The sequence below is a fragment of the Lytechinus variegatus genome, chromosome 1 (genome assembly GCF_018143015.1).
Source record: "Lytechinus variegatus isolate NC3 chromosome 1, Lvar_3.0, whole genome shotgun sequence".
NCBI classification, from domain to species: Eukaryota; Metazoa; Echinodermata; class Echinoidea; order Temnopleuroida; family Toxopneustidae; genus Lytechinus; species Lytechinus variegatus.
In genome coordinates, this window is record NC_054740.1 from 66,677,189 (window position 1) to 66,700,485 (window position 23,297).

General features: G+C 35.6%; 1 protein-coding gene across 3 annotated transcripts; it reads left to right on the forward strand.

Annotated features, from left to right (window-relative positions):
* Positions 1-8,152: 8,152 nt before the first annotated feature.
* On the forward strand, positions 8,153-22,053 carry LOC121420298 (uncharacterized protein C2orf50-like). 3 transcript variants are annotated; one of them, XM_041614875.1, is made up of 4 exons: positions 8,153-8,293; positions 18,814-19,032; positions 19,960-19,999; positions 20,480-22,053. In XM_041614875.1, exons 1-4 carry the CDS (start codon positions 8,181-8,183, stop codon positions 20,669-20,671), a joined length of 564 nt encoding a protein of 187 aa, XP_041470809.1. In that variant the 5' UTR covers positions 8,153-8,180; the 3' UTR covers positions 20,672-22,053. The 3 variants fall into 3 exon arrangements, with proteins under 3 accessions (XP_041470809.1, XP_041470826.1, XP_041470817.1); XM_041614892.1 differs by lacking the exon at positions 8,153-8,293 and adding an exon at positions 13,449-13,499; XM_041614883.1 differs by lacking the exon at positions 8,153-8,293 and having other exon boundaries at positions 18,730-19,032.
* The last annotated feature ends 1,244 nt before the right edge of the window (positions 22,054-23,297 follow it).

A 23,297-nucleotide genomic window follows, 5' to 3' on the forward strand; every position in this document is an offset into this window, starting at 1 on the left:
TGACAGATGATGGTGGGTTTGCGGGATACATGTGCTCGGCTGCGCAACCCGCCAAGCATCTCTAGTTTGAATTGTCATAAACTATTTCTGAGTGCTTTTTATCTTCATTAGTGAAAAGGCCAGCAAATGATTGTTACTCGCCAATTTTTGAAATAAATGATCAAGAATATAAAATATAAACGGGTTTCCAAAAGAAACTTATCAAACTTTACAAGGGCACTTCACAAATTCCACTGTGTTGAAATGAACAATATTTTTACACATGCTAGCTTCACTAATCGTTTCTTGTGTGCAGTGCCCTTGTGAAGTTTGATAAGTTTTTTTGGGGGAACCCAGTTTATTTAATGTTTTTATGCACTAAGATGGATACAGTATTTTTTCATAACACTGCCATTTATGCAAATGATTCCTTGCAGTTTGATGTAGGTAGACTCCTGATTAAAAAATAGTTTGTTTTGGAAGTCTGCATGAAAACATTAGACTTCAGTAAGGTTCAAGAGTGATGTGGCAAGGAGATTACCAGTTCCCTGTGACATGAAATACATTGTTTGTAATAACTGTAAATCAATGGCAACTCTGTACAGTAAGTTAGAATCAATTGAAAATATCATGCATATAGATCTCTTAGCCTCACATCTTCATAAAGCTGTTTGTAAGTTATGCACAAATGCATGCACGACTGGTGACCCCTCCCTGTGTTATTGTGATACCCTAAATTTATCCTGTTTGACTTTAATGGGAGTAAATTTCCTGTCCTTATCAAAGTTTTTATTTAAGAAATATTGAATTCTGTGCTCACATGCATGATAACAATGAGAATTTCATTGATTATGATAAATCATGGTAATAGGTCCATAATGATAGTAGGTTATAACTGTGCTTTATACTTTATGCATATATGTACTCTACTGTGCTTCATACTTGGTTTCATACCCTGGCTGTAGCTGATTTGCCATTCATGCGCTATAAAAATGTTCAAGGAATAAATCCTACCGGGTAACCATCACCTTGCCTGGGTCCACATCTACATGTATAATGCATGTTTGTTCAAATTGTTTTCTAGGTATGATGTAAATTTATACATTCATACATTCATCACCATGATGACTTTTAGTGTGCTCCTCTTTGTTTTTAAATATGCAAATTTCTTGTTGGAAAAATTGAGATGATGATGAATTGCCATGTAGTTGGGGTTGAGCAGGTCAATGGTAATTCTTTGTAAGACGGGTCCCAAATACAAACTTAAGCTATTGGGAATCCACATGAAGGGACACCATTCATGGCCACCCTATTAACAGCTGTATGAAAGACAGCATAACAAAGTCACAAACAGAATTAGTTTGATCACCTGTTCCAAAGTTGAAATATGATATATGAGCTGATATGTAAAGCCATAATGAAGGAATTAATTAATCTACTTAATAATGTGATCCACTGCCAGCCGTGCCAGGATGAAAATGCAAATGTCTTTAAAAACTTTTTTTTATTTAAGAAATTTAAACATTTTTTATAAATTGTATTTCCTATACAGCAACACATTATTGTTACCATAAATTTAGAATTTAAACCATTTCTAATCAAGGCAAGGATTTTTAAACTATCTTTATTTTTTTAGTGACTTAACTATAGGGCAATTCCATAAAATATGTACGTCCGACCCCCTATATGTGGGACCTTCATGAGATTTTCCGTCTCTGATTTCTTGTTCTTTTGACAGTCTGTAATGTTATCAAAGGACCATGACTTGGTCAGTTGATGAAGTGAAGAAAGATTTTTGAAAAAGGGGGTCGGACGTGCAAAAGGTTGATCGTTATATAGCATTGCCCTATAATTGATTTATTATACTTGATTTGTCTAAGTTTCTCATGTTAATCATTGCAATATAATTTTAACCGAGCTGTGCCTATGAAATGAATCTCATTCTTGTTTGTAGAATATTCAAATTTGTATGATAGATGATGTATGTTTGTGATTTATGATCAAATTCCTTTGCTCAATTCAGAGTTCAAATATTTTATTCATGAAATGGTCAGTGATGATATGGGTTTTGAGAAAGGGTATACATTCAAATAGTATTACACATCACTACTTTGTAAATAACGCATATTTCATTGAGGTGAAGGTATTTTATCTAAGATCTTTCTTTTTTAAGAAAGGGGTTATTTTTAAAGTTGAACTATATGCATGCCATGATAATTGACTTAGTGATTTCATCAACTAAGTGTGCTTTAATTATCATCAATATTCAAATGTTATTTTTCTATTTTTTTATCTGTTCTATGAAATTTTAAGAAAATATCATATTTTATTTACTGTAAGATATTTTGTATTGCAATTCTTTTGTAAATTATAGCAGATTTTTCTATCATATTTTAAAATCCATTGTATGAACTTCAAAGAATCTTATTCATTTTATTTGATGTAATATATCTTTTATGTGGTTCTTTTGTAAATGATAGCAGATTATATTATTTATTATTCATTCTTCCATAGGTTTTCTTTGTATACTGTATTGGAATTGTGCTTAGTGAAATTAAATGCAATGGTAAAAGAAAAAGTGTATCGGATGTATGAGATGATATATTTCAGAAAATAGAAATACCTAACAAAACTTAGTTACACTGTTTGCATTGCTTTTTAATATTTTTTCTCTCTAGTACTTTTTCTTTTCACCACAGTCATTCAGTGCTAAAATTTGGTGTTGAAACGGACACTAGTTGTTATTGCTAGAACACCACACCTTGAGGTGTTAAAATTATACCCATGAGTGTTAACATAACACCAAGGAGTGTACAAGTACACCAAGGTGTTGTAATGACAACCATGGGTGTTGAACTAACACCCTAACTTTTAGCATTGGCGTAAAGTGACTGGCATGTTCCTCTATGTACACTGGTCAACAGCAGTTTTTTCTATGAGGCAAATAATACTCTTTCTTTGCAAGCTTCATGGGTAGTATACAATCCAAGAAGTTTTGCAAATATTTGCACGTCATCATCTTAGGGTCTGTGGGCAAATAGGAAGAGTGTTTTTTTTACATCGCCTGATGGGTAATGGTTCTGTGGCAAATTATTTTGATTGGTTTGATGTATTAATGTAGTAAATGTGGCAGCAGTAGTAAGAGTATTAGGGACTTACTGTTATCCACTGTCTCATTTTCCAACACCATCCTTTTAAAAAAGTATAAATCATGTGTTGGTAAGTGCATCTCTATTTGCTTTCATCACTCAGGGGCTTTTTGATTTGTACATCAAATATTGGACTGATACGAAAGCACGTCACAATAGCCTGTTTTATATTCACGATATATAAGTCGGTGGAGTGAGTAGTGCTAGGCTCAGAATATGCCCAAACTAGCTCCACTGTTGACACCTGGGGTCCATTCATTGAACTTGTATAATAACAAATTTGCAATGACTGTTAAAAGCTACTGAAATCCCTTGATCTGATTGGGTGAGAGAAAATTTGTCATAGAAATGTATAACAACAAGTCTGAAGGAAACGGGACCCTAAATATATTACCAGTTTGTGACAATGGCGTTGATTTCTATCAAATCATTTCTTTCGCCACAATAGTGGACAGGCAGTGTGCTTGTGGATGCTTTGTGTATTATCAAGCTCAATTTTATATTACTTCAATAGTGGAAGTACAAATGGAGAAGCCCCTACTGATTGATGGAAGCAATTGCAGATGCACTTATCGACACCTGGTTTATACTTGTGCAAAGATAGAGTGGTGTCGGAAAAATGAGAGTGGATAACGTAAAAGTGAATCAAGCAGTGCAATCAAGAGGAGAGTAAAGGGGGGAAAAGAGTAAGCTAGAGAGAGAGAGAGAGAGAGAGCTAGAAAAAGGGAGAGGGAGAGAGAGGGGGAAGAGGGAGATTGAGTGAGAAGAGAGGGATGTGATAGAAAGCAGGAAAGTAGTACCTGGGAAAAAAGAAGAACTTGAAAGAAAAAGCAATAGGTAAAGGAACTTTGTGCATGATCGGCGAAGACGGTCGTTGCCATGGTAACATATGTCATTATTCAACTCCACACCCCCTCCCTGTCACTATTTATCTGAAAAACGACTCGGACAATCGCCCTTAAATAACAAAACGGTTGATCATACATGCTGTCTATCTTATAGAGAATCTTTTTAAAATAATACACATAAGAAATGACATTGAATTGTGGGTCAAAATTTGAATCATAAATCCAATCGGTGAAGTATTTTCAGAGTGCCCTTTAGTGTCATTAAAAAATAACATTGAAATGGGGGTCAAAAATTGAATTTTGATTCACTTGGTACAGTATTTTCTGCGTAATATGTTCTTAAACTTTTGATATATTCCTATTATTTTGTGCGATAAAAGACAAGTCTCTTTTATACAGTCTGGTTTTCCATCCCCTTTCCTTTCGAGGCCTCCATCACTTTCAAGCTCCAAGCTTAAGATGGAGGTCTCCCACATTTCTATATATATATGTTCAGTAATTAAAGAAAAAAATGTATGTATAAAAAATATAATTTTCACAGTACAGTTGATATTTTATAATGATTTATGTACATTATTCATTATGTTTGAAAAAATATTTGCCTATTATGTAATATTGAAAAAATTATACTTGTATATATTTTGTTTTTGTTTTGAAATGTGGAAATAAAATAAATGAAAAAAAATCAATCTAAGATTTCAGCCCCGGGTTTCAGCGCAGAAATGGTAGTTCTAATGCATTTTGCCGTGATCATCACGGAAGAGGCCTCTTATTGAACGCATCTTTGAATGATTTTTTTTATTACTTACCGTACTGTTTTTTTATATCCGGTCAAATTTTTTTTCTTTCAAAAAATATATTTTGTTTTAAAAAGGTCAATTTTTAAAAATCTACCTCGCTGGGTCGCTCGTATCTTTGTAGAGCTTATGTTTCATTCGCCATATATACCCCCCCTGTTTTATGGGGGGCATTACGCTACTGATCATACTGAAACATAATACGCTTTGCATTACGAAAATAAGACAAAAGTGACCTTATTGTTGTTCACTGTTGTTTCGTTTTTATTTGGTGTATGGGTCTGGTACCGGGGGGGGGGGGGCACTTACATTGACGAGTGGATACCATGCGCGACCCCAAAAAACACGTAAAAAGGATGTCCTTTTCACGATAGGGCACGTTACGTACGTAACGTGATAAGGGTGTCAAAAACACAAAAATAATGAAAAAAGGGTATCTATTTCGCTAGGAAAATTACGTGTTTAGGGTCGAATTTGCGGGGATGATAAAACAAAATTAAAATGTTTAATAAAGGATGTCCTTTTTGCCCCAACACTACGTGTTTAGAGTCCTATTTGCGCGAGGTGTAGAAGGTGGGGTAAAGCCGACGACCGAAGGACCCGTAACAATAAAAAATTCCTGTACTTGTTTAGGGGTTCATTTCAGGGAATACTTGTTCGCCAAGAGTATCGTTTTGTTTCCAATACTTGTTAAGGGTAGGGTTTCACACGCCAATACTTGTTAAGGGGTGCATTTTCAGAATATGGAAATTACGTGCTTAGGGTGCTTTTCGAGACCCCGTGGTCGCGCATGGTATCCACTCGTGAATGGAAGTGGCCCCCCGGGGTCTGGTAATGATAGGTAGGCAATATATATTTCATTCATGCTTGAATGATATTAAGAAAAGATTTAAGCAGACTACTGACATACTGAATGGATTTCTCCGATCGTCTCATGTGGGGCGAAAAAGAGACCGTATCGAATGAACTTGGTCCCTCTTGAGAGAGCGACATCCCAAACTCCAGAAGACTTCGCCTCGAGCTTGTCATTTGACCTTTCGTCGAAAGGACACGGGGTGTACATCATAATTGTATACCGAAAACCATGACAACCGTTTATCTATCAAATACATGCATAGAAATCGTTTCGAATTCCACGACCTGCAAAGTACTGTATATTTCGTAAAGTATAGTGTATATGTACACGATTCTTCGTAGGAAAAAAGTGCTTTCTTCTGCCTTATTGAGATGAAGTTAGTGAATTGTTGTCATGAAGGTAATGTGTGTTAGTTGTTTTTGCCCTTTCCTGGTCGTTCCGTTTCCATCTCTCTCCTCTTCTTCTTTGTCATCGTCATTCCTCTTAAATCATGTTAATGTTGATTTTTTTTCAGACAATGTTTAATCATGTGTAAATGTGGAAGTTTTAATGATAATTGAAATATTGCTCTTCTGATAATTGGGCATTACCGGATGAAATGGAAGTAATATTATACTTCTTTAAAAGTGTATATTGATTACCGGTAGGCCGAATGAAAAATTGTCGAAATCCATTAAACATTACTTTTTACAGTAGTTCTAGGTATATCCTTTCTTCCATGGACAATCTCTTTATCCGCATTAGGTTTTATTTATGTTCATTCATAATTGACTAAAGCTCTTTTAGAATAGTGCTCGTAAGAAAGAATAAGAATAAATTGGGACACTTTGCTTTCAAGAAATAACGTCCATGATTACAGAAAATATAGTACAAATAAACAAAAGTCTTTATCCATACACTTTTTATCCATCTCTTTCCTTTCTCTATCTATCTTCATCTGTATCTCTCTCTCTATTTCTCTATCATTACACACACACACACTCACCCACCCATTCTTCCCCCTCCTCTTTCACTTTTATATCCTTCTTTCTCCTCCAAAGATGTCATCGAGCTCACAAACAGAGTCCTCATCAACGAAAGGGCTCTCCATCTTGCTTGGATACCCCATACTTCACTCCAGCATTTCATTGGCTTCGAAACCTCTTGAACCTTGAACAGCTCATCCTCGACAAAAGGGACTGGATTCCTTGCTGTTGTCACCCTCTCTGACAATGACATTTCAATCATGAAAATTCACCGCCAAACAAAAGCATGTTCCTTTTAAACACTTTCACGAATTATAACCAATCGATCGATCGATGTAGACGGGGGTACAATAACAAGTTTTCCGTCAACTCTCTACAGCCCTGTGGAAAAAAAGTCACAGATATACAACAAAATAAGAAGGATCGAGTCGAAGGACCATATAGTTGGAGCTTCTTAATTGTTGGATCAAAGCTTTGCAGCTCGGAATACACAGAAATTATCATCAACGGAACTTTCTTGATATGGCATTGTCGTAAAACTTTGCAGGGACGGGGTATACCATATAATATCGAACTTGCTTAGTGATGACACGCTTCACGCGTAGATGATAATGATAATTCATTTCCACCACCGTGCAAGCATATCGGGAGGACAACAGCAAATGATATCACCCAAGCGTGTCATATAAGCGTGGTATATCCATGGATTTCAAATCTCATTTCAATAATGGCATGCGACCTTCATATCAGGGATCAGGAACAATTCGAAGGATTAGCATCACAATCGAATTCGCCGACGGTTTCATCTTTCTAATTTAGCCCTCTCGTAACAATTTACTCTAAGCATATGCCTATTGGATCCGGAGAGAGTTTTAATCGGGAATATCAGTGGCATATAACTTAAACATTTGCTAATAATAATGACTGGTAATGTGGAGTGCAAATCATTTTGATTGTTGATATACCGCTAGCAGTAATTACAAGTTACAACCTACATATTCTGCATGATGTGAAGTGATCGAAACATCGCATTCATCAGAAACTGTGCTGATCTGAAGTTTGATCATGCATGATTACAATGAGAGGGACTGTTTTCACTAATTAATGGAGCTTATTTGTCAGTTTGGCCCGTGCCAGGTGAATCCTTGTCATGTAAACATGAAGAGACGAGATGATGGAATCAGCAGCACATGAGAGTAGAGAGGCGGAGGCAGCGATAACATCGAACGTTGACATGGAAACTACATCATTCAGAATCGGAACCATCGAAGCTTCCATGTTAATTTGAAAATATCATTGTGCATCTAAAGAATAAAGAGCTAGACCCACTGACTGCTGACTCTGGAAAAGTACATGCATTCCTAACACTTTGGAGTACAAGATCATTTCTGACAGCAATGTGTTTGCAACTTCTGAAAAACAATTATTAGAGCTAGATGATCTATTTCTCTCGTGGTAGCAACATCTACTTCGTACTTTCGATGATAATCAGCCAACAAAATATGGATCAGCTGCATATTGTAGACAAAGATATCAATACACGACGCACAGTCATAATTCTGAGCTCATGAAGCTCTAACCATTTAATGACATTTTCATTTATTATTTTGAAGACTTCCATTGCATGCAAGATGTATAGCAAGAAAGTAAAAAGTTCAGAGGTCAATCTGGAAGCGGTCAACCCAACATTGGGGAAAACGTAAGTATATTGCATTATTATTTCTTACCTTGGTTTCTACTTGATACTATTAATCTATCATTGGAAAATGTTTGATAATTACGTGAAAATTCTGAGAATAACTGAAAATACGAGCACGTGTACTCGAAATCAAAACACCCCGCTTTTCCGCCACATTTAACAACTCTGATGAAAAATCACTTTGGATAGAAAGTAAAAGTGGACAAAGTTTGCATTCTATTGATGTATAAAACCCACATCTTAGTTTGGTCTCTTGAAAGCTACTGATGCAAGTACAGTCAAACCAAAAGCGGCCACTGGAGACGGGGGCCGTAATATGTATTGACAGGTTCTAAAATAACACATATTTTTTTCAAAATAATGAGAAACAATTTTGATGGCCACTAAAGTCAGGTTTTCACTGTAGGCCTATTAGACAAGTGGCTGCTAAGACATACAGGTTTGACTGCATGGAGTGTAAAAACTCAGGAGAACAGATGTAGCCATCCTGTTCGATGGGAAAAGTGGTGTCTCTTTTAAAGGGCGGGGCCACAATGGCGGCAAAGGACGGTTGCCCGTTTTTTAGTAATAAAGAAATGGAAAGGAAGCTATTGGAAGTATTGCTGGGTCGTGAAACTATTATCATAATACCCCCATTTTTCGAGTAGAAATAAAGTCCACTTTGATTATAATACCCTGGTGCTAGACAGTCCAAGTTACCGTACTTGGCATGAAAAACTATTTCACATACCTTACCGAGCGATTAGAATATACCAATACAGTCCAGTGCCATGGTTGCAGTAGTGTTGTTATTCTATCAAAATACACCATAGGCCTATACCATATCTGGGTGATTTTAAGTGTTTGTCGAATATAACTCTATTTACTTTCCTTGCGAGCTGAAAATCTTACATTTACAAGTAAGACCACCACTGTATATGATTAATGATATTATGGCCTATGTCGTCACCCGACTGGTTTTGTTTAAGGGACAAGTCCACCCCAACAAAAACATGATTTGAATAAAAAGAGAAAAATTCAACAAGCATAACACTGAAAATTTCATCAAAATCGGATGTAAAATAAGAAAGTTATGGCATTTTAAAGTTTCGCTTATTTTCAACAAAATAGTTATATGAACGAGCCAGTTACATCCAAATTAGAGAGTTGATGACATCACTCACTATTTCTTTTGTATTTTATTATATGAAATATGAAATATTTTTATTTTCTCGTCATTGTCATGTGAAATGAAGTTTCATTCCTCCCTGAACACGTGGAATTCCATTATTTTAACATTTTGTGCTTCAGGCAAGGAGGTCCTAATCGTCAAATTCGTAAAAATTGAAATATTGTATAATTCAAACAATAAAAAACAAAAGAAATAGTGAGTGAGTGACATCATCGACTCTCTCATTTGGATGTAACTGGCTCGTTCGTGTAACTATTTTGTTGAAAATAAGTGAAACTTTAAAAAGGTCATAACTTTCTTATTTTACATCCGATTTTAATGAAATTTTCAGCATTGTGCTTGTCTGATTTTTCTCTATTGATTAAAATGAACAGTTTTCTGAGGTGGACTTGACCTTTAAAATCATATAAGCACCTGCTACACAAACAGGGGCGGCATCAACTTTCTGTGAATAGGAATCAGGCCGACCTATAAAGACGTCGCCATTATTTTTACCCAATTGAATAACAGGGTAGTGTGTGGTTGTAGAACCAGATTTTCCTTTTGATTCCCTTTAATTTTTTTTTCCTCATTTCTTTTCTCTTTTTCTATTTTATTTCGCTAGAACCAATAAACCCCCCCAAAAAAAGGGGGTCACCGCTTCCCTTCCTTCGTACACCCCTGTGTCCAAATATGATATGCTGCTGCCAAGCCATCAATAATATTTCCAGCTTACATAGGGAAGACATAAAGCGGAGGAATATTTTTTTTTATATCTGTTTCGAGTTAAAACTTGGCGTTCGATTTCGTAAGTCTACCAAATATAAAAAACGAGTTACAAGCATGATAAGTAGAAAAACTGTTTTATGTTTGTAATTTATAAATGAAGAAAATGGAAAATCACTGATTTAGGGAGCGAAGCAAGCGAGCGTTTTATTCGTTCCTTTTGTTCTTTTTATTTGTTTCTCAATTAGTTTTCGCTATCCGCTTTTCCCTGCTTTTCATTATCTTTATTTTTTTAAATTAATTGCCTGTTCTCCCGATTGATGTTAAGACTCTGAATAGATTGATTATTATAATTATTTTATTATTATTATTATAACCTGATTAAGATAGTATTAGTCCCGTATGAATATTGACATAATGGTTTCTTTCAGTCAATCAGGAACGAGCGATTTTAGCTCTCTAAATTCCGTAAATTGAAAGTCAATCTAATAGATTGTGGTCAGTGACCAATCCAAAATTGGATCGAAAAAATTAAACGAATAGGATGTAATTCTAAATCTATATAAGATTTAAACTTCAATCCAACTTTGGATTGGTCCCTGATCGTAATCCATCTAAATCTAAGGAACTAAGATGAATTAAGAAAATAAAGTAAGAAAGGTTTTCCTACACCTCTGTCACTTGAAGACGGTATAGTTCTTGTTGTTGCCACGAACCAAGTCCAATAATGGCAATAAAATAATCTAAGATAGTATAGGAAGGTGGTGATTTTGCCATCTTTAATCCGTTTTGATAACAACACCGACTTCAGGTGCAACTGAAACCATATATGACAAGTGGGCAAATGATTTTCAAATTTACTTAAAGTCTTAAGATACCGTTTGCCCCATGCAGCGGGAAAGATCCTTGGTAAATAGTGTCAGTTATTTTCCCGTCCTGTGCATACCCCACCCCAACAACGGTAAAATCATCTTAGTACTTCCCTGAAAATCCGAATGGTTTATTTGATACAATTTGACCACTTCTTATTATCACAGGGGCACAGACACTGCCCCTTCAAAACAGAAAAATCGGTTTTCACTGTCAAAGTACACTGTTTATCCTTAAAATAAAAGAAGTTCCTGTAGCAGAGTCTCGAGAACACCTGTAATCTTATCAGATTGCGTATATAATCTTACAGAAAATTGGTATTCGGTGTATGGAATCTTACAAATTTTCTTTAATAAAACATCCTTTTCCCCCTTTTAAACAGGCCTGATGTGTTAAATTGCAGAATTATTCCTGTTTTATGAATTTACAGAATGATTCTGTTATTGCTTTCTGCAAAATCTTCTTTTTTTGTAAAATCAGGAGTTTTTTAACAGTGTAGGAGGAAGTGAAAGTAAAGGACATGAAAAAAAGGGTAAAATGATTTCTAAATATCGATCATGTCAGAATCCATCACAAAAGTAGATCATTTTAAAATGAGGGTAAATTATTTTGCTCGCTTGCATTTTTCCCCCCAGAAAGGTGTGCCCTATATGTTTTGTTCTCCCCAAATCGTTTGCTCACCACGCTATATAGTGATTGGGTTCTACTTCAAGACATTTTCAAGATGGGGGAATTAAATTGTAATTTTAATGAGTTTTCAAACATTCAGATTTGCATTCATGTCGTACCTTGCATTCGAACTTATCGACTCCCTCCCAATCCACATGCAACAAAAAAGACAAAAAGAGGACCCTAATATTTTCATTAAAACTATTAGGGAGAAGATACTTCTACCACATGATAATAAGCATGATAAGCAGTCATGCCTCTTCTAGATATCGATCTACTTTTACCCCAATTCTTCTACAATTATGAAACTTTAAGTACTGAAGACAGAATGATGATTCGATTTCTTATTCAAATAATGATGATGCAACATCTCAACCTCACGGATTATGTTTTATATCTCGACTGTTGTGACGTATTTCTAGATGTGGCATCCGCACTGAGGTAGCACCCCTCCCCCATACCCCAATCAATTCATTGTACAGAAGACTTCATTAAACTCAAATGTTTACCAAATGACTTTTAAGCGGGAGCTAAGTTACGTCGATTGACATGGAGAATTTGTTGGCGAACAAGAGATAACAATGCCGGACATTTGTAGATGTATATATCCCATGGTTGTCAAACATTTATCTAGGCCTTTGGATCTATTTCATGGTTTTAGTTTGCATTGTCTTTTGACCAGCGACACTGTTTTGCAACTTTGGTCAGGGAAACAGAGAGAGGCCATGCACCTTTCTGAGCGAATATTTATGTATTTGGCATTTTAGTTCTTTCATGTCGCTGTCTAGAGAGTTGCTTTTTTTATTGTGCTTTTTGGAATATTGGGATATGTATCGACAACTCGAACAGTATTAATTGAGTCATAATTTTCCACCATGATGCCTTGTCGATCTTTTAGGGTTTGATGAAACATCGATACTGTCAACTTATCTTGAACATGCACCACCAATCGGGAAGGAGGACCCGTCAATCCAAATCAATAATATTTCCCAGCATCAGACGTCATTACTTTAGTAAACACTTTTTGAGTCGTGTATAATAGGGATAATATTTCGGGAAAGTTTCTTCTTTTATCTGGATAATACTTCTCAAAGGAGAAAATTCAATCTTACCGGCGGAAAAGAGTCGCCATAGTTCCAGAGACTGACTGAAATGACATTGGACCCTGGTGTAGTGTGACCAAAGGTGCCCAATGTTTCTCGTATATACAAGTTCCGTCTATTGGAAGGAAAGGATATATAAAGACTAATGTTATTTCTGATAATTTGGCATGATCATTTGGAAAGACTGAAATTATTTTGGACCCTAATGTAGTCTGGCCAAAGACGCCGAATGTTTCTCTGCAAGATCAGTCTCTAAGGACGTTTACGGAGAGAATAAACACAACACCCAAGGACACACGTCATTTCTGATAATTAAGCTTGATCTTTCGGAAAGAACTGAAATTATTTTTGGACCCTGATGAAGTGCGTCGAATGTTTCTCCTTAAAATATCCGCCAATTGAATCGTTTTAAGGAGAGGATAGACAGAAACATAAAGACCGATGTAATATCTGACGATTCAACTTGATCTTTCTGAAAGACCGAAACTATCTTGAGCCCTGGAGTATGCTTTGTTCCTTGAACAAGATCCGTTTTTGCAAAGGATAGCTACTTAATAAAATTGTTAAATAATTTAGCTCAATCTTTCGGAAAGAATAGGTCTGCATTTTTAAAGTTCTTTTGACAGTTTGATATCTTATCATAAACCATGGGGAGTAGAGACCAGGGGATGCAGAGTATAGAAACAGGGTAGGTATAATGTCTCCAGTAAACTTTCAAGTTGGCAACTAAAATTTAAAACGATCTAAATACAAGACTTAGATAAGACTCGACAAATGTAACTCGTCATTTTAGCTTCATTCTTTCACTTTTTATAGTTGATATATTTTAGATATAATTCCGTTTCAACGAAAATGGTCAATTGGCTTAATCCTCCATTGATCGTCCTAATCAAGTTGGCTCATTATAACTATAATTTCAAACGATATTGGGTTAAAAATGGTTCTCTTTGACTTGTTGATATCCAATATGATCACTTAAATGTGAGGTATTGTAATGTTAAATTCACAAGTTTGTTGAAGTTAGGCCTAGTTATAAAATGTTGGTGACAAAGGCGCAACACGGTCATGTCCCTCTGTATAAGTGGGCCGGGTAATAAGCCCCCCAAAATGAGGGATATATAGGATATATTTATTAAACAAGTCTCGAGTGAGCAAAGCTAGTAAAAAAAAAAATGGTGAAATTCTTTATACAGAAGGCTAATCTTGTGACAGAGTTTGAAAATATATTTAGAAGATAAATTCGTAATTAACCATTGAATGCTATAACGCCATTGGTTCGCCCATGGAGGTATACCTCCATTACACCTCCATGGTTCGCCCCTTCGCCCCACCCCACTGTGCGCTTCCACTGCATCACTTCTTATATAAGGACCGAATGTTTGCATGGGCGGAAATCTGTCCCCAAAGGGGCTGAAACTTTGACAAGCAAGCAAAAAAAAAGAAGAAGAAGAAGAAAAAGTTATCACCCAAAATGTAATGTCATATTAACCAAAACAAAAATTGACAAGCAAAAAAAAAAAGGGTTTTCACCAAAAATGTAAGGTCGTATAGTCCAAAATACATGTATTATTTCGATTGTGAATTATGAATCTTTCTCCATCATAAAAGGCCATATAGTAGAGGGACATTTTGATATTGTGTCCCCTACTAGTTTTGGTAGGGGACGCGTCCCCCTTTCTCCCTTGCGATTTCCGCCCATGAATGTTTGAACATCACTAATTCACATTATGTAACTTTTGCCAAAACATTCATAGACAGGCCTCAGTGATTCGTGTTTGCAAGATAATTGTCGTTGTTTTAAGTATTTGATTAAGTAGATACTTATTGATTTTCCGATGCAATGAAATAAGACATAGCTATTTTCTTTCAGCCCAATATGGTTGTAAAATGACATCCATTAATCATATGTGACCAAATTAAAACAACAATAAACTTTCGATTAAATCGATTCAATTTGCTTAGAATTGTCACTTTGCGTATTTTGGTTAATGTAAATATACATGTAAAAAGTACTAACGTGCTTTTTAAATAGGGAGCTAGAGAACAGCGATTGTCAATCTTCGTTTCGATCTATTTTATTCAAAGGAGATGTCGCTTTTGAGCGCAATCTTTCATCATATTTTGAATTGATGTGACTTCATGCATCCTATATTATATTTAACAAAATTTACATATCACATCAAGTCCACATTTCAAACTAAAAATGTTGTTACTCTTTTGATATTTACAGCCGATACAATATAAATGAAAATTTAAATTTGCCCTTAAAGATAACTTATGTTGATAAATTGCAGTGACGTCCTACATCCTATATTAGGCACTTTTATTACCCGTCCAATTTCAAATCGAAGAATTTTTTCTACACTGTTAACGTATCAAACCGATCTAATATAGATGCAAATTAAAATTTGTCCACAAAATATTTTATTCTTTCCAAGTTTATTATGTAAAAGAAAGTAAACTCAGCAATTTTTATACTCTTATAAAGACAGAATAGGCAATGCTTGATATCCGCGACCCTCCAAAAAAAAATCGTTGCTATTACTTTCATCATTAAGGAGCAGCCGTTCTCACTTTTCGTGGCGCCATGACGGAAAATTGATTGCATTAAGTGCTGTGCGCAGACGACCTGCTGCTATCAAAATCGAAAGTATAATAAGCTATTGATATCAATTATTAATAGTTCAGAACGTAGCTGTTGAGAACGGAAGTCTCCCTCCCTATTGCACTGGTGGGAACAGGTGATAAGCAGCACAAAATCGATTGGGATTTCTTGTGGGAGTGAAATTCATCGATTAAGAAAATACTCAAAGGAGTGAAAAAAAGATGAAATATTGTATCGAGATCTGACCCTTCTCTCGAGTGTTGAGATGATTATGATGTGAACAGAGGTTATTAAAAAAAAGAAGAAAGAATTGATTATGAAGCTTGGAGTCTGGAACCAAGTTTAGAATGGTGCACACACTCACACGTAGTAAACGCTCTCATAATTTTGTAGCCACCCCATTTGGCTAAAATATAAACATATTATAAAAGTGTTGGCTTTAAATTCATATGTTGCTTTACATGCAATTTTGATTAATCCAAATTTTAGTGGCTTGTATATTTTGAAGGTACTTATTAGTTGGTTTTAAAACATATATGCCTAGCCTAAAAGTTTATTATTCATGTAAAAAACCACTATTTTCTTGCTTGTTATATGGTACGAGAAAATATATGATGCGAAGAAGATCAAATGTAATCATGAAACAAAAATCAACGAAATTCAATGGTTTTCTTTAGCCTCCAATTTGAACAAAAGAATAATTTGTTCAAGAGTGGATTGAATGCGATTTTGTTTACCCATCTCTAATTTTCAGTTATCTCTCGATGATTGACAAGCTAGGAATACTGTTATTTTGTAAGACTGATCAGATTCCAAACGGTATACTCTTAATGCACGATATTTCAAGACAAATACATTGCACATTTTTAAGGCTTTGTATTTGATACGAAGAATCAACCCTGTCCTGTTATCGATTTAAAGGGGAAGTTCACCCTGACAAAAAGTTTATTGTAAAAATAGCAGAAAAAATAATAAAAAATATTGACGAAGGTTTGAGAAAAATTCATCAAATAATTAAAAAGTTATTAGAATTTCAATTATTTGATTTGTGACGTCATATGCGAGCAGCATTCCTACATAGCGAATGGTAAAAAATCAATGAAATGTCATTTTCTCAGAAAATTAAAAATGGTTTTCACTGTACCTATTGTATATCAATAGACAAATCATTTCACACCCGATCATGAATAGAAAACATAATTAAGTCATCAGGAACCATAAAAAAATTGAAATTCATGCATTTTATATTACATAACACATGAAGCAGCTGCTCGTTTATGACGTCACAAATCCAAAACTTTGAACTCCAATAACTTTCTTATTCTTTAACGGATTTTCCTCAAACCTTCACCAATAATTTTTACTATTTTTTCTGCTATTTTTACAACAAAGTTTTCTTCAGGGTGAACTTCCCCTTTAAACCCATCTCAATATTCATCCCTATGAGTGGCTCAATTGGGCATGTAAGTGCTAATTGAAATCAATAAATAGTCGATTAATGAACCAATGTGCAGTATATAGGCCCTAGTTATTTGATTTTAGAAGCTTGCCCATGCATGTGATGCAACATTGACTACCAGTACCGTATCTAGGATTTTCCACAGGGGGGGAATCGTCCGCCCAAAAATTTGACTAGCAAAAAAAGGGTCTTCAACCTCAAATATAGGATTTCGTACCCGAAAAAATTGACAAGCAAAAAAGGTCCTCAATTTCGTACCAGAATAAAAATTGACTAAAAAAGTCTTCACCTTCAAAGGAGGGGGACTATGGTGGCTCGTCAGGGATCAGTTGTGATTCGTCGGGGGGGGGGGGGCAGTCTGCCCCCCTGTCCCCATAGGTACGCTAGTGCTGACTACCTTATCAGGCTTAGATATACTATATCGCGATATACAAGTTAAAAATGATGAAGATCATAACAGAGATTTTGATGCGGTTAGCACAATTTTTATAGCATCCCAAAAAATAATTCCCAAAATAAATAAAATAAGATAGAACTGTACTACTTTACAATAAATACAAAATCGGATAGACAGATTAATTTATAATAAAGAATGTTGAGAGACAGAATCAGAATCTAAGTGACATGCGTTGTAACATGTTTTCCTTAATGATTTTAAGATTACCAATCATAATTTTGTAATACTAGTAACTATCGTCATTAGGCGATTTTTTTTGTTGAAAAGTGTTTCAAAATTAAGAAGTATGATAATGATTGGTCAGATATATCATCCTGTTATATATAGAAGTCCTTAATGAAATATTCTATAAAAAAAATCATGCAATAATTATTATGAACATAATATATATCTCTAAAAGTATCCGCTAAAATGCGCTCTCCAACGAATTGGCCTAAACTGGTATAGCCACGATTTTCATTTCTTGAAACTATATTTATCATCTTCCGATTTCACATTAAACAAAATGATCTCAGATTATATTACTTATCATTTTAGTGTATATAAACTCCATGTCCATATTTTAATTTCTGTCCTGTTAGCTACGAGATGGTATTAACACCGAAATACGAAACAATGTTGTGGCACCTAATACAACAATGGAAATACCCCTTTCAATACCCTTGTCCATTTTATATTCTATGTTCTTGTGATATAATATTCACTCAGGCGCCTACTCGAAAACCAGTTCAGAAGCTCGCTTGCACGCACACACCAGCAATCAAAGAAAGGAAGAAAAGTCCCCCGATCGTCTTGTGTTTACGGTTGCTTAGAGACGAGTCCGTCGGGCGACACGCCGCGCCGGTGCCGAACAAAAAAAAAACTCGTCAACCCGTTATGGAGGTCTCGAACGGGCTCTGCACTCTCTAAACATTCAATAGAATCAATACATCCAAGCTCTTCAATTATATTTATTGTGTTCTAAATATTTGTCACAGAACAGCGCTGTCATTTCGCTATTAGTTTCCCTAGCTTCTCGTCGGACGTCCGAGGTAGTATATTCGCGATATAATTCCGACGCAAGTTTCGCGATATCGTTTTTTTTTTTAAACTATGCATTTACTGGAATAGTTGCCGAAATTGCGAAGGAACCGGATGATGTCGTTTAATAAACATTGGAAACACAGGACAATGTTCTGATATTGTTTGATAAAATTTGCGTATGTACTACCATTACATGAGATAACATTTCAAGGACGTTGTTTCTCAATATACTTTGCTCCAACTCTGCTGCACGTTATTGGACCAATCGAACTCTGCTTCTGCATGTGCCAGAAAAATATCTAAGATATGTTTATTTCTTGTTATACTTCATAGTTTGACTGGCTGAATCACACTTGGTTAGTCTGGAAATTTTGATTTATTACCATGTCATCTCATATCATGCACGACCGTGCCACTTCGGCCGGTTACCGTCTTCCCGCTTCTACCCGTATTTCCAGTGCCTACCACAACAAGTGCGCACCGGAGCCCAAGCAACCACCCCAGCGGACAGGCAACCAGCAGCCAAGGGCGGGAGCGGGAGGAGCCCCGGGAGCAGGTGGAGCTGCTGGAGTAAGCGGGAGACATACAAGAGCTGATTACAGAGAGTGCAATAGTGTGATCGAGGATAAGACGTGGAGGGAGACGGTCGGCAGGGAGAAGAAGGGCCAGATACGCTGGTGAGTGGTATAACCCCCTTTTTTAAATAAATATTTTGTCATAATGAAAATCCTGAAAAGAGATCCAAATTTAATTTTATGTGATGTCGTAGTTCATCTTTTTGTTAAAAATCATATAAAATAATAGTCAATTTCATTAACATAACAAAAATACAAATGCGTCACCTGAACCAATTTCAGCCAATTAATACTATAATATCAATTATATATTGGGTAATATATTACTTAATTCAAATTCTAAGGTATTTCAAAATGAATCCCGATTTGATGTTAAAGGGGATTGTCGTCATTTGAAGGTCACATAAAGCCTTCATCTATGGTACCGATGTTCCCCAATTATAATACTGTATACTGGTATTGAAACAACCACTTATAATATATGCGATACTATTATGAATGTTTCCCAGTAATTGAAAGCAGGCCTATATAGATCATGCATGATATTGTTTTAACATGTTTTTGAACATTTTCACTTTTATGAGTCTATTTTGCCCTTCGACCATCAATCCTGTATATTTACAGCACAATTCCTCTGAAAAAAAGTTTGTGTTAGGCCAATGATAAAAAAAATCATGATTATTGTGAAAGGTTCCTATTTGGTGTCAGTGTCGTTAATATACTTATGTGCGTTTTAATTAATGGAAATTCTTTCGCAATGTTTCCAATAAACTTTTATTTAATAGTCAAAATATTCAACAGGCCATTGTTGGTAAATGTAAGTGTGCATTCGGTACTATAGCGCTTGACTTTTAGACACTTTCTGCAACACTTACGAGCCAAGTTGGATCCTAAGTCCGTTATATCGGTCAGTTCCACGATCAATATTTAGTCCTTCGGTCAAGTTGCAGATGTCAAAAGGATTACCACATCAAGTATCTAGTTTGCCAATATAACGGTTTCATTTTGTGTTCTACTCTTCTTTTACAGGGATGAGGGCTGGGGATTTCTCAGGGATTTCGATCAAAAGGTAAGACAGCCATGTTAAATTGAATATTTTTAGATTTAATTTCATAATAAAGAGAACATAATATCTTTCCAGGTCTTTTGACTTTTACCTTTGAAGTATTTTTGATGAATTCAATTAGAGGCCTCGGAGCCAAGCGATGTTAGATATCTAACATACATACATGTATAAACTTTGTTCAATTTTACTGAGGTCAGACTTGTTTTAAATAGCTGCAAAAAAGACATTTCTCACCCTCAACGTTTACAATATTGATATGTTTTGTTCGTCTGCCCGTACAGGTATAAGTTGTCTAAAATTAGATCAGCTCAACAATAGATCAGCTTAACAATGTGATATTCACTTTTGAGTTTCTATAAGGCAATTGATTTGGAAGCATATATCTTACCTTATGGTTATGTAAGAATTTATTGTAATGTCCGATTATACCCTCCTGCTAACTATTCATTTATCTTCTTCTTTCTTTTTTTTCCATTGATTTAGGGTAATCCTAAGGTAAAACCGGAACCGCCAGAAAACCTGACCCTGTTCTCCGAGTCGGTTCCTAACACGTCAAATCAGCGATTCGGACACAGGCAGAAAACCGGAGCCGCCAAAGCAATGGTTGATCTACAACATAGACTCAGTACAACCAACCGGAAAAAGCATCACAAAGAATTAGTTTGCTACGATTGATCACAAATCTCCATGAAACACTCCATTAACTATTGAGCACCATGGACGGATCCGTTACCGGAATTTGGTGAAACCGACCCGGTCCCGACATATACTCAGTAACCAACCGGAAGAATCATGCATCGGGCACGTAATTAGTTTGCTATGACTGATCACCGAGCTTTGTGAAACCCTCCATTTGCAGACTCGAACTATATTCAGCATGATGTATCTTGGATATGGAACTGTTAAAGGAGTTTGGTGAAACCGACCATCATGGTTTTGTATTCGAGGACAACTATCCGGATCGACACCTGTCCGGATCTTAATATATCTCTTTCCGACCTTCAGGAAATAAGGACTCCTTGGTTTGGACGGAGAGCGAGCTGTAAATTTTATATTGAATATTTATCAGATATGAATTATGTATATACAAACGATTGTGCCAAAGACTTGAAAATGTGGACTTGTATTGATTTCAGAATCGATATCTGATGTATATCGCAACCAAGCAGTCAGACACTATTTTCAAAGTCAACATTATGACAATAGCAGTACATTATTTTCAACATTTCACGGGCGGCGCCAAGGAGAGGTCAAGGGATGACCGTCTCAGCTGCCGCCCCATGTGTTTTCAAGTATTTCAAGAATATTTTTTTTAAAGGGGAAGAGGAATGTGAATACAGGAAAGTGGGGGGGGGGGGTGAGTGAGAAAGAAGAGTATAAACGATGGTGTTGGTATAGAAAAAATGACGTCAACTCCAATCTTTATCCCATCTTGTCCTCCCCGCCCATATTGAAATACACCGCCGTCACCCTGGTGCATATTGCACGTAAATCTGTTAATGCTTTCAAGATTAAGCTGAAAGCTCATGTTCAGGGTCAGCCAAACTACGGGAAATCATACAAAAGGAAAGTTTTGACCGTTATTAGAGTTTTCAACCTTATTTCATTTTGAGGAGGGATATTTTTGGCAAAATTTCTACACTAAAAATCTGCCGTTTTTATCGGAAAAATATATCAATTTTTACAGGGTTACATCCCTTCCCAAAAGCTTGTTTAACTAAAAGAACAGGGAGAAATCAGTGTTCGAAGATAAAATTAAAAATAATTTAACACTTTAAGTGCTTTTATTATGTGTGGTTTTACCAACAGTGGTATTCTATGGCCTTTCTCAATGAAACGAAAGAAAAAAAGAAGTGCCAATTAAGACATCATGTTTGAAATCCGGTTATTTTAGGTTGATAAACACATTATGTGAATTTGTTTATAGTCATTTAATATTGTTACATGGGTCTGAAGTCCACTGTGCCCGGCTTGATGCTGTAAGAGGTTCATTCACTCATTAGACAAACATCTTGACAACAATCGGGTGTTTCAAAGTCATGTCTTACACCCCCCCCCCAATTATAGTTCATGTGGTTAGGGAAGAATCCAGAATTGAATACATTTTTAACATTCTTAAATGAAAATAGTGATCAAGTTCAATGTCATTTTTTTTTCATAATTGCTCTCGGGTATTTTGCGATTATAATTTCACTCTTATCAATACTGTATTTTGTAAACGGATGCGGGACAAACCATACTCTAGTCATGCGCAGAAATCCAATTTTACAATACAAGGAATATTTATGTCGATTTTGAGACGAGTTAAGGAGACGGTTTGTGGTATTTTTGTCAACTCTTGTTCCGAATTAAAGAATGAAGAATACGTTTTGTGGTATTTTAGTTAATCTTGTTCCGAATTAAAGAATGAAGAACAAGTTAAAATAAACACTCCAAAACAGGGTGTATAAACCCGAGGCTATCACCGTTGTCTTATGAATTAGCACATTGCGTAATGACGATGCCCAATCAATTGACACTCGAATTTAGTTGACATTATTCTGTTTACACGTAACATAAAGATTGACGAAAGCAAAGTCCAATCGAGTGATAATGGGTTGATGACGGCGTCTACAGTGTAGGCTTTTTGAAGTGATATGAGGCCTATCTGATAAGTGTCATCTAGCAAACAACGTCTGAACTATCATGAAGATTAAAAAATGTGTCATAGGGAATTGTTAGTGAAAATTCCCTGGCTGAACAGTACGCGATGCTATTGTGCACCTTCGTACAAGTTTACAATATGCTTGAGATTTTTTCTAAGGAGTGTTACTTAATCCTTATTTGCCAATGTAATAATTTTAGGTGGTACCATATTATACCGAAATTATTTATCAGAAAAGTCTTTTCAAATTTTCTTCATGATCCCATGAACTGAATTTTCATAATCAGTTAAGGTTTATTGATATACCTTGGCGTGCCTCCTTACCAGCGTTAGGTAACCTAGCAACGCTGGGTATATATTCCATCGCACCGGGCGAGATGGTATTCAAATATTGATGAAAACGTCTGCATGAAGAAAGAAAATTTCATCGTTTTTGCACAGTATATTAGCCTATAGTCATGTCCTATACATTGATCGTTTTATGAATTACAAAAATTCTAAGAGATTTGCAATCAGATACTAAATTCATTGATACGTGAATATAAATTTCGTCTGTATTTTTAGTATTAGAAGTATTATTGTCACGATTATTGATATTTCAAACTAATAGGAATAGAAAATTCTGACTTAATTCACTTAAGAAAATCAATTTCTGAG

What these genes read in the sequence shown, in the direction of transcription:
- LOC121420298 (XM_041614875.1), top strand. Translation starts at nt 8,181, where the DNA reads ATGACATTTTCATTTATTATTTTGAAGACTTCCATTGCATGCAAGATG. An exon ending in AACCCAACATTGGGGAAAAC is followed by an intron (nt 8,294 to 18,813) that starts GTAAGTATATTG and finishes CCGTATTTCCAG; the next exon opens with TGCCTACCACAACAAGTGCG. An exon ending in AAGAAGGGCCAGATACGCTG is followed by an intron (nt 19,033 to 19,959) that starts GTGAGTGGTATA and finishes CTTCTTTTACAG; the next exon opens with GGATGAGGGCTGGGGATTTC.